The following is a 15,201-nucleotide window of genomic DNA, read 5'->3' as shown; positions in this document are numbered from 1 at the left end:
TTTTTAAAATCAACAATCGTGGAAAAACGACAACTCAATTTAGTTTTTTTTAGTTCAACAATTGCATAATAAAGATCAGACAATCAATAAATTTGAGATGATAGTTTGTACTTTATTAATTAATAATGGAGTTTAACTAAATATAAGATATATATCATGATTTAGAACATTTAGTCTCCGTCCTATGTGTTAAAAGAAAAAAAAATTATATATATAGTTGAGAATTTTTTCGTGAGAGAAATAACTTTCGATTGACAATATTTGGATACGAAGTTTTTTTTTGCTTTTTCGTCAAAGAATAAAATACTAAATAAATAGCCAAATTCATGTAATTTGGCCTTCATTTTACTCAAGAAAATGGAAAATCATACCAATATATCACAAAGAATTATAAAATAATTATCCTTTTAAAGAATATTAATAATAGTCTCGTTTTGAGGTTGGTAATGCAAAATAAGCACAAGGAGTTTTTCAGCAAAGTACTGTATATAACACTTGGCTGTCAAAAGATGCCAAATATGGTCAGAAGAGACCTGGATTTCGTAATGGACAACAAAGCTAAAGCTTCACGCTGGTATGAAAAAATTACAAATTCATCTTAAGAATTTACTTACAATGTCCAACCAAAGCCATGCCTTCTAAAGATGAACATGTATAATCCAAATCATCAGCACCCAGTTATGAGGAATACTGGAGAGCACCCAGACAAGCTGAGTTTATCGAATCGTATAAATTAGTGTACGAGCAGTGTTCACCGGTGGAAATCACAGAAAACAGGAGGGAGCAACCCGAACTACGTATTATCACATGTCAAATTGTTCTCATTATAGGCACTTAGGTAGTGTCATTCCATGGCAAACATAAGCTAGCACCAAGTAAGCAATCCCTAGGAGGAGGACTATCAGCATTAACCTGCAAGATTTAAGGCATTCATTTAATCAGAGCAGGGCGCAAAATATCATCATCTTTAAGACATGGAGAGGCTTTCTAAACGAAACTTCTAGGAGCAAAAGGTGCACAAACTGAAAAGCATACAAGGAAACGTTTAGCCGCTAAGAACGAAAATGCAGAAACTGAAAAGCATAAAAGGAAACATTTAGCTGCTAAAGGCAAACATGTTTTTGTTAATTATGGGAAACCGTTGCACTCTTTATTAAGACCAATCGAGAAGAGATTTCAAGACACGCTGTAGAATACTGCTTCATTTTGTTTTTCTCTTTGAATTTGTTGGGATGAAAACCTTGGTAGGATGAAGGGGGGTATTTATAGGAGAGGCAGACAATTTATTCCTAAAATATTTAGGTATCTTCATTTCTAAAATACCTAAATCATTTTCCTAAAGTACATAGACAATGTGCCCATACAAGTGAGGATCTTTTAACATGTTTTTCATGATTAAATTTTCAATCACAAATTGCAGACATAATATGAAAATGCACGAACAATCTCACACTGAGTGTACCATTTGTACTGATGGAAAAATAATCTTTTAGAAGGGGAGGAAACATACATGAGCTTAACATTTTTCCACCATACTGTGTTTCTGAAACGTCGAGACTGCTTCCTAAATCGCATGGTGTTTCCTTGCATATTAGTAGTTTTATCCACAAGCAGCTCCAATCGGTCACCTCTCTCTAAAACTTTGTCAATATTCTCTATCATGACATTTCTCACCTGTAAAACATAATAACTATTGGTTATCGATAATATGTGCTAGTTCTATAACAAAGAAGCAAAACATTTATGGTGAAAGTTCATATGATAAACATCCCAAAGACTGTTATCTATGTATTGGAATGCCAGGGCTTTCTTCGTCATTTTTTTCTTCGTGAACAACATTTTCAGAATACTTCGTCGGGTGAATTTTTTCAGTAACATAAGCTACTTTTTTTTTATTATTATTGAGATGAATTTTGTAAATTATATGTAATACTATGCAGAGTCTGGTAAGAAGTACAATAATATTTCGAGTCTGATAACAAAGTGGCAGTATATTGATGATGGAAAACTAGAATAAGGCACTGGAAGTGCACACCTAAACGGCCACCAGTAAGTAATAGAACTGCAAGAAACTAAAAAAAACATTCTGTGCATCATTCTATATAATGCGCATACATCCTAGACTAAGTGAAATGTAAGGAGGCAAATAGCTGCTTTAAGATATTTTGCGTGGCATAAGATTATGTAAACAAAACATTGAAGTATTTTGATAATCACCTGACTCATTTCACCTTTCAGCCGGTTGATCCTATCGGCGTTCGGGTCATTGGAGTAGTATTCCATTTGCTGACTCAAAACTCTTGAGAATTCATCGTTCATGCCATAAGGATTGGCTGAATGAACTGCACGGCCATATGTCCTTACAAATCTCTGATGAATATCTTCCAGGAATGCAAAAGGAATCCTCCCTGAAGAATATGGGTTGTCATTGTCAGTACAACAAAAAAATTGTTGCCTGATTTACTGTGTGAATGAGTTCGGTTTCAAAGATGACTTGCAGCACAAAGATTATTAGATGATTGGCTTCACTTGTCGGTGGGACGAAGCCGACTAAGATTGATAAACATTTTATTCTTCATGGCGGTATATTTTACAAAGCAGCAAGCATCCTCACGCTAACCATTTTGATGTTACGTAAATGAATTGAAAATCACGGAAAATATCATCCAGGTTCAATATAGATACACAAATGCCATCCATACTCCATCAACCATCCACACAGATCCAGCAATATGCAAACAACAAACAGTGAAGAAACGAAACTACTAAATCAACAGATATCTTGAAGAACGACGCATAGTCTATGAAATAACCCATCATTAAAGTTAACATAGCAACGCACATCTGCCTAGTCCCCGTCTTAGAACTAGAGGGCTCTATTCTCGGTCTCCCGCCAATTTTAGAAATCAACGATATGCTGTGATATGCAACTAAATGATCCGACTATACAGTGTTAAATAATTAGCATTGGCCATCTAAAACAAAAAAAAATTATCCAATAATTAGCACCAGTACTCAATTGCACAACGCATCGATACCTCCAATCCTCATTAACGAGACAACAGAGGAAAAACTCCTACGAACAGAGAGATTGATACTCACTTCCGGCAGTGTCATCGGCCATGCAGAGCACCGTAAGGCCATCGGTACGCTTGACGTGAAAGATATACCGATCCTGCGAGTAGGAAACATGAGAATCATCGTTTCCCGGAATTTTATCGAGTATTTGGCGAGAAATCGAGCTTGCATTCGTCGGAGTTACATAAAATTCGACCAAAACAACCGACCCCCTCGCCACCAGCGCATAGATTATCGCCATGAGAGTGAAGATCAAATCGGTCGATTTAAGATACAATCGACTGCAAGAAGCACGCCGATCAATAGAGCTGAAGCAGCCAGTACGTTATGGAAGATCGGGATCTTGATTCTCTCATCACCAGCTTGAAATTCGGGCGTCGAAGATCATTGGAGAGCGAGAGAATTTGAAATTAGGTTTCTAAAAATCAACATTGCAAACTCAGCGGGAATGAGCTTAAAAGTTGATCCCAATCATTTCACTTTTTCCTCATCCAATTCTTATTTTAAAATCTTCGCAAATATTTAATCTTATTTTATGATTTACTTTTATTTTATTTTATTTTTAAAAAATTATACATTCAACATTCTCAATTTAAAATCTCAAATCTAAAAAATTAATATCTATTTTAAATTTTAGGGGCCAAATAAACATAAAAACGAATGTTAAATATGAGGACGGAAGGGTAATTTCCATTGTTGGTAAGGATTTCTACTCTTCCTAATTCAATCATAAATTTACAAACCTTCTTAAAAGGGCAATATGGTCATTTCATGAGAAGTTTAGGCCATTATTCCAGTGTCCAAGAATCATTAAAGAAAAGAAAATAGGGCCATTTTAGCAATTTTTATTTACTACGGAGATTCTCCCGCCGAGGAGCTGAAGGAAGAAAGTCGCGGGCCAGACGACGACAGTTCGGTGTTTGCTTCTCAAGCACTTTCTCTCTAACTTTTTTCTTTCTTTCTCTCTCTTCAACAGTCACAGACGGAACCGAAAGGCCAAAGCTGAGAGAAAATTCCCAATTCACTCTCTGCACGCGGCTTTCAGGTTTCTACGTTTTCCCCCTTTGCTGGCTTGAGATTCGAGCCCCATCTGTCCATGGTCAGATTTTCCGTCTCTGGTTTTGTTTTTTTCGGATTCGGTCCGATGGAAAAACGTCGTTGATGATTGCTGTGGAACTTGGGCGGGAGGTCGTTCAGAAAATGGTTGATTGGATTGGACTCGATTGAATTGCGTAGAGGATAAGGAAGACGATCTAATCGAATTCGTGTTTCCGATCCTGATGGCTGTCTTCAATTCGTGAATTTTAGGAGAAAGTTGAAGTATGATGCAGAATCGAAGTCCGCCCAAGCATCGACACGATGGCACCTCGCCGTTGCCTCTTGGAATGGACTGGAGCCCTCCTCCTCGAAAATGGGTGGGTCTTGTGCTTTGATTATGTGGATTTATTTGCTCAGAATTAGATTATGAGAACTCTTAATATTTTTCTTCCTTGGATTTTTCTTGGTGGATTGACCGAATAGATTTCACAGGCTTTGTCGAAATTACTTGTCCGGCTTGCTGGATGATGGGATTTTGAACAATGGCTACTGTTTGTTTTCACGATCTCAGTGATTTGTTGTTCAATCCTTTAAATCTACTTTCAAGCTCTCGTCGAAACATACCATATTTACTTTAGATTACTCCTAATGAGTTGCATCGTTCTTAGTTTATAAGTGGCCTTTTTTACACCCCATGAACGAACTGGACTCCTTTACCCTTTTCTGATCTTTTCTAGGGCATTTATAGCTGCTTCAGTTGCAATTTTGTTTACACCAATTGTCATTAAGAGGAGAGAAAAAGAAAAAGAAAAAAAAAACTGAACGACAAGTTTTTGAAATTTCAGTTAAGAAGATATCTCATTTTAAATGATATTATGATTATTAGAAGAAGAAGAATAAGGATTTGTTGTTTAGCTCAATGTTGTTGTCAATGTTGGGTGGTGTATGGCAACTATCTTCACTGGGAAAGTTCCATTTCATGTGCAGAATGGGAAGAACACAGTTTGGCCTCATGACCATCACACTGGATGGAGTTACTGTGTCATAATACCTTCATGGGTTGCACTTCCTAAAACACGAGTTGCAGATCCCGTAGTGGTACGCTTTTCATCTGATCCCTTTTCTTTTGGTACTTCTGGATGGAGATTTTTCAATAACATCTTAGTAATTAGTAAACTCTAGTATAGAATAATCACTTGCATTATTTGAAGTTGCAAACCATGATGCCCAAAGTATGATGTTTCAAGAAAATGTGTCGTAGCTGCGATGAATTAATTAATAATGACGCAAATAATTTCTCTTGTATGAATCCAATTATCCATTTCTAGCTAATCTGAGTATAGCTAAGTGAATAAGTTATCAATTTCATCCCAAATATTGACGGTTCTATCCCCCAACCCTGCCATTGTGAAATAAAAATAAAAAAAAAAACTTCTCCACGTTCTTTCATTTGCATTGTTATAGCATAGCACATCTTTGCTTGTACATTAACATTATCAAGGGACAGTTCTACAGGGTTCAGGTTGGTGTACAGTCACCTGAGGGGATCACAGCGATGCGGGGAGTATTAAGGCGATTTAATGATTTCTTGAATTTATTTTCTGATGTAAGTTTATGCATTTTATTTTACTTGGGAATACCCCTTTTCACATTGAAATTCTCTCTTGTTGTGGTTACCTCCTGTCTTTTGAGGAAAGATGATTTCCATTATTTTTTTTAAATTAAATTATTCATTTTTTAATTGTTTTCAGTTATGAAATTTTATCACTTTGTAGGTTAAAAAGGCTTTTCGAAAGAAAACTATTCCACCAGCTCCATCCAAAGGAATCTTACGGGTGAAAACCAGGACGCTCTTAGAAGAGGTGCACAATCTGCAGAACGTTGCATGCATGAGTTTGTCATTTAATTTATTTTCTTCAAGTGTCCTTGTTACTTTATATAAGCTTTCTGGCAAATTTTTGGTATGATCTGCCAATATGAAGTAACAAATCGACAATCATCTTCTACAGGAACAAGGAATGAAGAATATTAGAACGAATACTGAGTTACTGACTGTTTTAGATATTTTTAAGTCATGCCTAAGTTTAGACACAGTATCGGCGAACCCTGATGTATCTGTTCTGCCTTCCTCTGTGATAACTTCTTTGAAGAAAAGTAGGAATCATTAAACAACCATATCTGTCTTTCAGATATTATAGGACTTCTAATAGATTTCATTAGATTCCTTGGAGCACTGCACATTTCTACCGTGTGTTCTTGTGCACTGTGCGTTCTTTTTCTGCAGTTAACTAAAATCTTTTGATTTTGAGATGAGAGTGTTGTCCATTACATGTGTACTTATCTTTATGCATTTTGGTTGTATATCTGTAAGACTGTAACTATTATTCTTCACAGGTTTAATTTTGTTGCAGAGAAGGCGCTCTTTGGAGGAGTGGTTGACAAAGCTGTTGTCTGACATCGACATATCAAGAAGTGCTGCAGTAGCGTCCTTCCTTGAGCTAGAAGCTGCTGCTAGGTCTTGTACGTTCTTTCTAGTTTAGAGTGTTCTTCAAAAATATCTTTTCTATGTATTTATCTAGTTTTTACCCCTTAAAATGTTAATTCTAAACGTTATTATTTGCAGTTCACACATAACACATATATTGAAGTTTTAACATTTTAATTCCTGCCTCAATGCTTGCAGTTTTCCAAAATGATAATCAGGGGCCTTCAGATGAAAACCCTGATTATAACAGCAAAATTTGTACACATCAATCCCCTCCTAATTCAAGCTCATCTACTGTTGCCGGTGGTTTGTCGCTTGCATCAGATTATGGCAGTGATACTGCTTATGAGGCGTCTGAACTTGGTACAGCAAGTCTGGGAAGAGATGATAATTCTGAAATTGCCATGGATGATTTAGCTCTGGACGACGATCTTTCCAGTCCAATTGAAAAACTTGTGAAGTATGGATTGTCCAATATTGATGAGGGACTCTTTATGGGTCAGGCCATTATAGAGCAGTTGGAAGGCCTTCCAAAACACAAATCTCATCCTAGATATAATAGCAATTTAAAGGATGGGCACAATGGTAGTACTTCCAAGGCATCGTACTTGAATAAAAATGGACTGGTGCCGTTTGCAGATCCCGAGCATGGCAAGGTAATTGGTCATGCTCGCAAGCTGTCTGATGAGAGTGTGGCAAGTGATGCAAGTTCTCTGAGAGGTGGAGAAATTTCAAGCTTTTCACCATTAGGCAATGGCTCACTTCACCATTCAGGTGCTGAGGTTTCAAATGCAGTCGAATTTCTTAGCAACCCTGAATTGCATTTTTCACATGATGCACTGCTCTTCCCAAAGGATCATCGCCATAAATTGAATAGGGTTCTTTCAACAATGCTCCAAAGGCTAGTGACTGCAAAAACAGACATGGAGGACCTTATATCAAGATTGAACCAGGAAATAGCCGTGAAAGATTACCTTACAACAATGGTATAATCAATCATATACTAAAAAGTTTCTGTTCTGTTCTTTCCAAATGAGAATTAGCTGGCTGTTTCTGGTCTAGATGTTAGAATATCTCTATTCTTACTGCCCTTTGAATTATTTCTTTCTATCTAAATTTTTGTTCAACACATTTTTTCATTATTTCATTTTTCACAGCCATCGGCTGTGCAAAAGTTTCTTATGAGTGGTTCCACATAATGAATGTGCACCATCGTTAAGTAAATGCCAAATCATTTTTTGATGTCAAGTTTTCCTGTGCCAATGGCTTGTAATCTTCGAACTGACTATCATAAGTTCTCATTACTAGCTCAATAATGCTATCATAAGTTCTTGAAATGACTTCTGGTTGTGCTCGTGATTACGTGCTGGACGCTGACAGAAACCTAACTCATCGTGTGACAATTTATTTCCAGGTTAAGGATTTGGAAGTAGAACTCGAAACAAATAAGCAGAAAAGTAAAGAAAACCTTCAACAAGCTATTTTGATGGAGAGGGAAAAAGTTACCCAAATGCAGTGGGAAATGGAGGAACTTCGTCACAAATCATTGGAAATGGAGTTAAAATTGAAGTCTAAAGAGGTTTTTAATCTTCGAAATTGGTCTTATTTATCTCACTGTTCATACTATTTTGCACCAACTCTTTTTGATGATACACAAAATGCTCTAGGGTGAAGATCCATTTTCAGTGCATACAAAAGAATTTACCCTCCAGGAGAAGGTTGATTTGCAAGAAGAGCTTGAATCCACGAAAGAGCAACTAAATAATGTTTTTAAGCGATTTGAAGAGATTGAAGGAAAATCAAAAGCAGACATCAGGGTTCTTGTTAAAGAGGTCAAATCTCTTCGAAGTACCCAAGCCAAACTTAAACAAGAGCTTAGTCAAACACTCCAACAGAAATCTGAGACTGAGGTAATATTACAATCTGCTAATTGTGCTATGATTATGATGTTAAACGAAAGTTCAAGCTGATGACACTTTTTCCTGTTTTCTAAACGAGAGTACTACCATTGTTTTAAACGGAAGTTCAACATGTTTCAACACGGACAAATTATTTTGCTTTGGTTACTCACTCTTTTGCTCATATCTCATCTACTTTTTACTTAGTAATATATTTTTTTCTCTCTCTGAGCATATATGTTGAATTCATAATAATAGAACATCTACTGTTTTAGCTGGAAATCTGCGTTGCAATATCTGTTCAGTTTATTGACTGAGAAAATCTGTTAGCATATTTTGACAGAACTAAAGAGTCAAATTTTAGTATGTCCTGTTGATGGTCTTTTTCTCCTCATTCAGGAGTTCCTTCAACAGGAAAGAGAAATGAGACAGCACGCTAACACCGCTTGGAGAAAGCTGCTGTCTGAATGTAGGAGCCTACATGATCGGCTTAAAGAATGCAGCATGAACTTTTCAGCAGATGAGGATTATAAACATGATGTGGAATCATCCGCCTTATCTAATGCCTTGGATTTGTTGACAACATCTGATGACCAACTCAATCTCCTGCTCACTGAGGTATCCAACGTTTTGATATGTATCTATTATGTTGTAGAGTTCTGTTCTGTTCGGCATATTCTCAAGGCTAAACCAACTAAACCATTGTCTCCTAATCCCTTCCACTCATTTGTACTTGTAATAGCCCAAGTCCACCGCTAGCAAATATTATCCTTTTTGGGTTTTCCCTTTCGGGCTTTCCCTCAAGGTTTTTAAAACGCATTTGCTAGGAAGAAGGTTTCGTTCTCATCCACAACCGATGTGGAATCTCACAATCCACACCCCCTCGGGCCCCTTTGGGACTCAACCTCCTCGTTGGCGCATCGCCCGGTGTTTGGCTCTGATATCGTTTGTAACCGCCCAAGCCCACCACTAACATATATTGTCCTCTTTGGGCTTTCCCTTCCGAGCTTCCCTTCAAGGTTTTTAAAACACGTCTGCTAGGGAGAGGTTTCCACACCCTTATAAATGGTGTTTTGTTTTCCTCCCCAACCGTAGGATCTCACAGTAGTAAACCCCTTATGAGTAATGTATTTAGTTCCCTAATAATAGTTGACTCCAAAGGGCAGTCCCATCGGCAAGTCACGCAGTGTTATCTAAGACAAACCGTAATAATATTTCTAATGTCTGCCCTGAGGGTGTTCCTAACACTCTAACCCATTATCGTTGTCGAGGTAGGATCCTTTTTTCATCACCATTTTGTCTCATCCTGCTGCTTCATCTGAGTGCTTTATGGTGTTGTTTAAGTAAATAAACAAAACATTTGTTGGGATTAACTATCCAGGAAAACCTTCTACTCGCTGGCAACCAAACCGCTACTTCAATGGCAGATGATGACGTTCAAGATCGCCACAATGGTTCGATTGAGATAGACACAGAGTTGAGGATGATACTTAAAGACATGTTCACAGAAAACGCTAGGTTGAGGAAACAGGTGAATTCATACTACCGGCATAGTATGCAATCGAAGATGTCAAAGGAAGCTGATGGTGCAGAGGCTTCTTCTTCAGAACATACTGAAGTAAATACCACTACAGAGACATGATAGCTGTTGATCAGTATATTATTTCCCTCTTTCTTTCTTTTATTTGTCTTCTAGTTTTTCCCCCTCCACCCCTCTAAATATAAGAAAGCACTTGGTTGATTCAGTAGCCGTTTTGCTCATCTTTGGATAAATAATGCAGCTTGGTATAGTGGATAATTTTAGTCAATGGGTTGGTGCAAAAGTCAGTGATGTCATTTTGTGGCTTGAGTTTGTTTTTTAGGGAAGGTTACACTGTGAATTAGGGGACCCTGCAACTGAGGAGGGATGCTCATATGCCCCTAACATTTGACCTATTTGGCGCCTCCCACGACACACATGTTCTACTTTTACTTTGTCTCCATGTTTTTGTTCATTTTGAGAACAAATGCAAACAAAGCCAAAAATTGAACATTTGCACTTTTGGTCTGTCTATTTAATAGGATAATCGTTCATGAACGTTTTAAACTATTCTTAGATTATGGACAAAATTTGAGACTTGAAATGACATGATGGTAACTTTCAAAATATCAAAGTGCTTGGTTTAAGCTTAAATTTTCATTACATACTCTATCGTTACACCAACTTTTTACAATGAAAGTTTGTGAAAGTAAAAGACTAGACTGACGTCTCACATATTTGTTAATGCTGTTATAAATGGAATCATAGCTAGACACCGAACGGTGTGCCAGCAAGAATGGTGGATCCAAGGGAGTGAATTGGGGTGGGAGGGTGGGATGTGAGTAACGAAACATTTCATATAAAAGTGTCAATACATATTTTTTGGTTTGTATCTCAACTTCGTCGATTTCATTGGTGAAGGTAACCAAACATTTCATATGAAAGTGTTTTTGGGTTGGATCTCACCTCCGATTTATTTTTTATAATATATATATTTATTTAGACAGGTGGCAGAAAATGATTGGGGGAGGAAAAACGGGTGGCAGAAATCTTCACACGTGTTAGGTGCAGCAGCTTCTATACAATTGGATAGTTGAGTTAATTAAAAATATATATATATTAACTTCTTTTTATTATTTTATTTTATAAATTAGTCTCTATCAATTTATAAACATATTTATTATTATTTAACAAAATTTAATAAAAATTATCTCAAACTAATAATAAAAACTAAATTTAAAATGTATGTAAGATGTTGAGTAATTATATTAAAATGAAATGCAAAACTATTATTAGAATTTAACAATGTGTCGAGTTACATAGGTGAATATATTCACATAATATTTTTCTTTTACATGGAAATATTGTTATTATTTAATTAATTTTGAAATTTATTTAAAATGCATGCCACGTGGCCGAAGGTCAGTGGTCAATGCTACTAGGAGAGAACTCCTCGCTTTCAGAGCTCCATTACGTAATAAATCCGTCGTATTATAAAATGCGAGAAATGTCCAAAATCAGCGCAAATTAGCACATACTAAAATGCGCGTTTTTCTTTTTTTGGTTCAGTTAATTTTCATTTTGTCTCCAGTTTCTTTCATAGACACTGCCTTTTCTCCTCACCGCTCATTTCTTTCTGTGATTCTCTTCCGCCGCGCTTTTTCTTTGAACTGGCACGAAAGCTCAGGGCTCAAGTTGATCGTCTCGTGAGAGACAGAAATTTGTCTTCACTTTGATGCATTTCTCAGATTGAGTTGGCAACGAACAAGAATTCGTCTTTGTTTGTGAACGGATGTGCTCCACCGGCCTTCCATGGCGTCTTCGGCGGCTATTCATCTTAGCATCTCCGCCTCTTCCTCTCTCCGCTTTTCAAAGGTCTCCTATTATTCTAATCTGATTGCGCATCGCTCTCTAGTTATTTTGTGTTTCACTGTTTTTTCAAGTTCTTTATAACCGATGTTACTTCCGGCGTCAGTTTATTGGATTTTCCTCGAGTTTTTCGGATCTGTTGTTTTATTTTGACATGGAGAAGTCACTGGAGATGTTATTTGGAGAGATTAATTGCTTGGACCGATAAAGATTTGATTGAAGTATTTTATCGAACTCATTTTTTTCACTTATATCTTGTTGTATCATTATTACATTTTGATTTCGGTATTAGATTGTTGTCGAGTGATTTGGATAGAGATTTACTTCTTGGACTGGTAAAGATTCGGCAGTATATTTTAGAACTAATTTTAGGCAAAAAAAAAAAAAAACTTGTTGTCGTGTTATTACATTTTTGTACTAGATTGCTGTCGAATGACTGATGGACGCATTGCTGTTCTTACCATAACAATTTACACGGTTGCAGAGATCGTTTGATCCAATGCACTTTTTTGCATATTTTTGCCGTTCGCTCCTCCTCTTTAACTATAGGAATCTTTTTCGTTCATCTCGCTGATGTCTGCATTTTATCACTTTATGTATCGTGGAAGTAATCGATCTAGGTAGCCATGGTTTTCTCTATTATCTCACTGGAATCTTCCGAAAGTAATGTTCTCCTCTCTTTTGCATTTGGTTTCCTTTGTACAGAGGTCATCTTTGAGGCTCACTAGGAATCAGACTAAATTTACTTCTAGCACAACTCGGGAGAGAAGGTCTCATTCCCTGAAGGTTGTCCAGTCAGTCCTGAATACCAGCAAGTCAAATTTGAACGACAATGGAGCAAGTGAAGAAGCAAAACTGCTTCTGGAGAGATTATATGCCCAGACACAAAGATTGGAAGAACACGTAAGCAAAGATTCTCACTCCCCACAAGATGTTTGGCTAGGACTCAGTCTTGAAAATCTCGAGTCTGGTCTTCAGGCTGCATTGGCAGTGTTGAAAAAGAAGGAAGAAGATCTACAAGATGCAGAAAGAACGATTCTATCAGAACGAAGCCAATTAAACAATGCGAGGGAGAAGTTGGAGAAGCAGGAGGAAGAAATTACTGCTGCTTATCATAAACAGCAAGAATTAGAAGATGAGCTTAAGCAGGCAAATCTGAACTTAGCTTCTCAAGCTAGACAGATCGATGAATTAAAACTTCAAATCAGGGAGAAAGACGAGAGGATTGCTGCAGTTGAGTCTACCCTTACTTTGAAAGAAGATGAGTTGAAGAAAATGAGAGCTGATTTGGCTAAGAAGAGTGAGGAAGCTATTAAGACAGATTCTGAACTGAAGTCTAAGTCCAAGCTTCTGAATGAAGCCAACGAAGTAGTTAAAAGACAAGAATTTGAGCTAGAAATGCTTAAAAAGGCTGTACTAGAGAAAGAACAAGAACTGGAAGCTTCTGTAAAGCTGCAGAAACTTGAAGAGGAGAAACTGAAAGTTGTAGAGAAAAATTTGGAGAAGAGAACCACAGAATGGTTGTTAGTACAAGAAGAACTGAAAAAATTGAGAAAGGAAGCATCTAAGAAAGCAGTGGGGATGAATAAAACTGTGAACGACTTCAACCGAGTGAAGAAGCTTCTTGCTGATGCAAAAAGTGAGCTGGTTTCCTCTCAGAAGTCTCTTGTATCCGCCAGAAAGAAAATAGAAGAACAAGAAGATATTCTTGGGAAGCAAATGACAGAACTTGAAGAACAGAAGAAGGGTATCAATGCATATATGTCAAGTTTGGAAGATGCTCAAATTGAAATAGAGAGCGAGAGAGTCAAGCTTAGGGTCGCAGAGGCCCAGAACAAGGAGCTTGAACGTGTCTTGTTCATGGAAAAGGAGCTCACAGATGAGTTACGGCAACAACTGAAGAAAGAAAAATCCAATCTCCAGCAGGTAACTGAGGAGAAATCGCTTCTACAGAAGGAGTTAAAGCATAAACATATCGAGTTTGAGAAAACTCACAATCTCCTTCAAGATAAATCGTCGGAGTTGGTCGAGGCCAACTTAGAAATCCAACGTTTGAAATCTCAACAGGTTTCTCTTCAACTTCTTTTGGAAGAGAAAGACTTGGAAATACATGATGCACAAAAGAAAATTGAGATTTTAAACCAGGAAATTATTGAGCTACAGACGATTATGAGTAGTAAAGAGGCCCAGCTCAGTCAGACAACTGTTATGCTGAAAGAGAAAGATGAATGTGTTCAGATAATGCAAAACGAACTGAATGATACAAAGCTGAAAATTTCTGAAGCTGAAGCAGTGGTAGGACACATTGTGGATCTCACAAACAAATTGGTGATCTCCATCAATGATGGTGACAACGATGTTTCGGAATTGAACGACGACCTTAGCATCAATCTACAGCAGCAATTCTTCAAGCAACCTACTGATGATAATATGGGGCTGCAGAAGAAACAGATTGAAACTGAGCTAGAGCTCACCAAGGAAAGCTTGAGACAAAAAGAAATGGAAATTCAAGCTGCAGAAAGGGCCCTGACCGTTAAAGACGAGGAACTAAAAACGGTTCGGGAAAGATTAGATACAAAGGAGAAAGAATTTGAGAATATGAGGGAAGAGATGGGTGAAGAAGCTAACGATCTGAGGAAGCTATACGCTTTGGCAGAAGACAGTGTTGGAGTTGGAGACTTAGCAATTGAAAGGCTTCAAATTGAAGCTGCTCAGCTAGAGGTTGAAGCAGCAACTAGCGCACTTCAGAAACTCACAGACATTAGCCGAGAGCTTCTGAATAAAGCCAGCCACAGCCTCGAGGGTGATATCGATACAAGAAGCATTCACTTTCAGCTGCATGACGACGACAACGACGTCGACGATACTAGAATAGGTGGTGGGATCGATAATAACAGCCAAAGATTCAATGAAGTGAAGCTGGAAGTTTCCCGTCTTTCATCTCTAACTGAACAGCTCTTGAAAGAGGCTGGTATATTTGTTGATGCGGACTAGTGGATATCTACATCTATTGGGATGAATAAAAGGGTGGCTTCTGTAAATATTGATTGCTTTTGGCATTGATTTTCCTTCCCAAGGCACTTCAGTTGATTGTGCCGCCGTTCAATTTTTGCACGAAGTTATTTGATTTGTCTGCTTGGTACCGCTGCTTACTCAAAATAATCAAAGCGGCATGTCTCCAACTTCAAATTCTCCACTTATGATGTTTGTTGAACTGTTTCTATATATGCTGAGATCTCGAGGGATTCAAAAATGAGTTCGAACATAAGATTTTTTTCCTCCTTCGTCTTGATACGAAGATTTAAACTTATGAT

At 37.4% G+C, this 15,201-nt stretch overlaps 3 protein-coding genes across 4 annotated transcripts; 2 read left to right on the top strand and 1 right to left on the bottom strand.

Moving 5' to 3' along the window:
* Positions 1 to 454: 454 nt before the first annotated feature.
* On the bottom strand, positions 455 to 3,558 carry LOC111476658 (vesicle-associated membrane protein 711-like). The gene is made up of 4 exons (XM_023120427.1): positions 3,103 to 3,558; positions 2,218 to 2,408; positions 1,511 to 1,674; positions 455 to 912 (listed from the first exon to the last, which is right to left on the bottom strand). Exons 1-4 carry the CDS (start codon positions 3,317 to 3,319, stop codon positions 825 to 827), a joined length of 660 nt encoding a protein of 219 aa, XP_022976195.1. The 5' UTR covers positions 3,320 to 3,558; the 3' UTR covers positions 455 to 824.
* Positions 3,559 to 3,935: 377 nt separating this feature from the next.
* Positions 3,936 to 10,537, top strand: LOC111476607 (PX domain-containing protein EREL2-like). Of its 2 annotated transcripts, XM_023120347.1 has the most exons (10): positions 3,936 to 4,493; positions 5,104 to 5,214; positions 5,624 to 5,722; positions 5,892 to 5,978; positions 6,528 to 6,636; positions 6,800 to 7,587; positions 8,016 to 8,180; positions 8,269 to 8,511; positions 8,899 to 9,117; positions 9,881 to 10,537. In XM_023120347.1, exons 1-10 carry the CDS (start codon positions 4,401 to 4,403, stop codon positions 10,139 to 10,141), a joined length of 2,175 nt encoding a protein of 724 aa, XP_022976115.1. In that variant the 5' UTR covers positions 3,936 to 4,400; the 3' UTR covers positions 10,142 to 10,537. The 2 variants fall into 2 exon arrangements, with proteins under 2 accessions (XP_022976115.1, XP_022976116.1); XM_023120348.1 differs by lacking the exon at positions 3,936 to 4,493 and having other exon boundaries at positions 5,632 to 5,722.
* A 1,061-nt stretch (positions 10,538 to 11,598) lies between these two features.
* On the top strand, positions 11,599 to 15,138 carry LOC111476606 (myosin-11). Its single transcript, XM_023120346.1, has 2 exons — positions 11,599 to 11,893; positions 12,593 to 15,138. The coding sequence occupies exons 1-2, from the start codon at positions 11,831 to 11,833 to the stop codon at positions 14,879 to 14,881; spliced, it is 2,352 nt and encodes a 783-aa protein (XP_022976114.1). The 5' UTR covers positions 11,599 to 11,830; the 3' UTR covers positions 14,882 to 15,138.
* The last annotated feature ends 63 nt before the right edge of the window (positions 15,139 to 15,201 follow it).

The sequence above is a fragment of the Cucurbita maxima genome, unplaced genomic scaffold (genome assembly GCF_002738345.1).
Source record: "Cucurbita maxima cultivar Rimu unplaced genomic scaffold, Cmax_1.0 Cma_Scf00003, whole genome shotgun sequence".
Taxonomy (NCBI): domain Eukaryota; kingdom Viridiplantae; phylum Streptophyta; class Magnoliopsida; order Cucurbitales; family Cucurbitaceae; genus Cucurbita; species Cucurbita maxima.
The sequence above is the reverse complement of the archived record's forward strand: the minus strand, read 5'-3'. Positions and strand labels throughout refer to the sequence as shown.

Excerpts from the sequence above, each read along its gene's own strand:
- LOC111476658 (XM_023120427.1), bottom strand. The coding sequence starts at position 3,319 with ATGGCGATAATCTATGCGCTGGTGGCGAGGGGGTCGGTTGTTTTGGTC. Across the intron at positions 2,409-3,102 it reads GGCCGATGACACTGCCGGAA|GGAGGATTCCTTTTGCATTC; the intron begins GTGAGTATCAAT and ends CATATTCTTCAG. Across the intron at positions 1,675-2,217 it reads TGAAAGGTGAAATGAGTCAG|GTGAGAAATGTCATGATAGA; the intron begins GTGATTATCAAA and ends TATGTTTTACAG.
- LOC111476606 (XM_023120346.1), top strand. The coding sequence starts at position 11,831 with ATGGCGTCTTCGGCGGCTATTCATCTTAGCATCTCCGCCTCTTCCTCT. Across the intron at positions 11,894-12,592 it reads CCTCTCTCCGCTTTTCAAAG|AGGTCATCTTTGAGGCTCAC; the intron begins GTCTCCTATTAT and ends TCCTTTGTACAG.
- LOC111476607 (XM_023120347.1), top strand. The coding sequence starts at position 4,401 with ATGATGCAGAATCGAAGTCCGCCCAAGCATCGACACGATGGCACCTCG. Across the intron at positions 5,723-5,891 it reads TCTTGAATTTATTTTCTGAT|GTTAAAAAGGCTTTTCGAAA; the intron begins GTAAGTTTATGC and ends ATCACTTTGTAG. Across the intron at positions 8,512-8,898 it reads AACAGAAATCTGAGACTGAG|GAGTTCCTTCAACAGGAAAG; the intron begins GTAATATTACAA and ends CTCCTCATTCAG.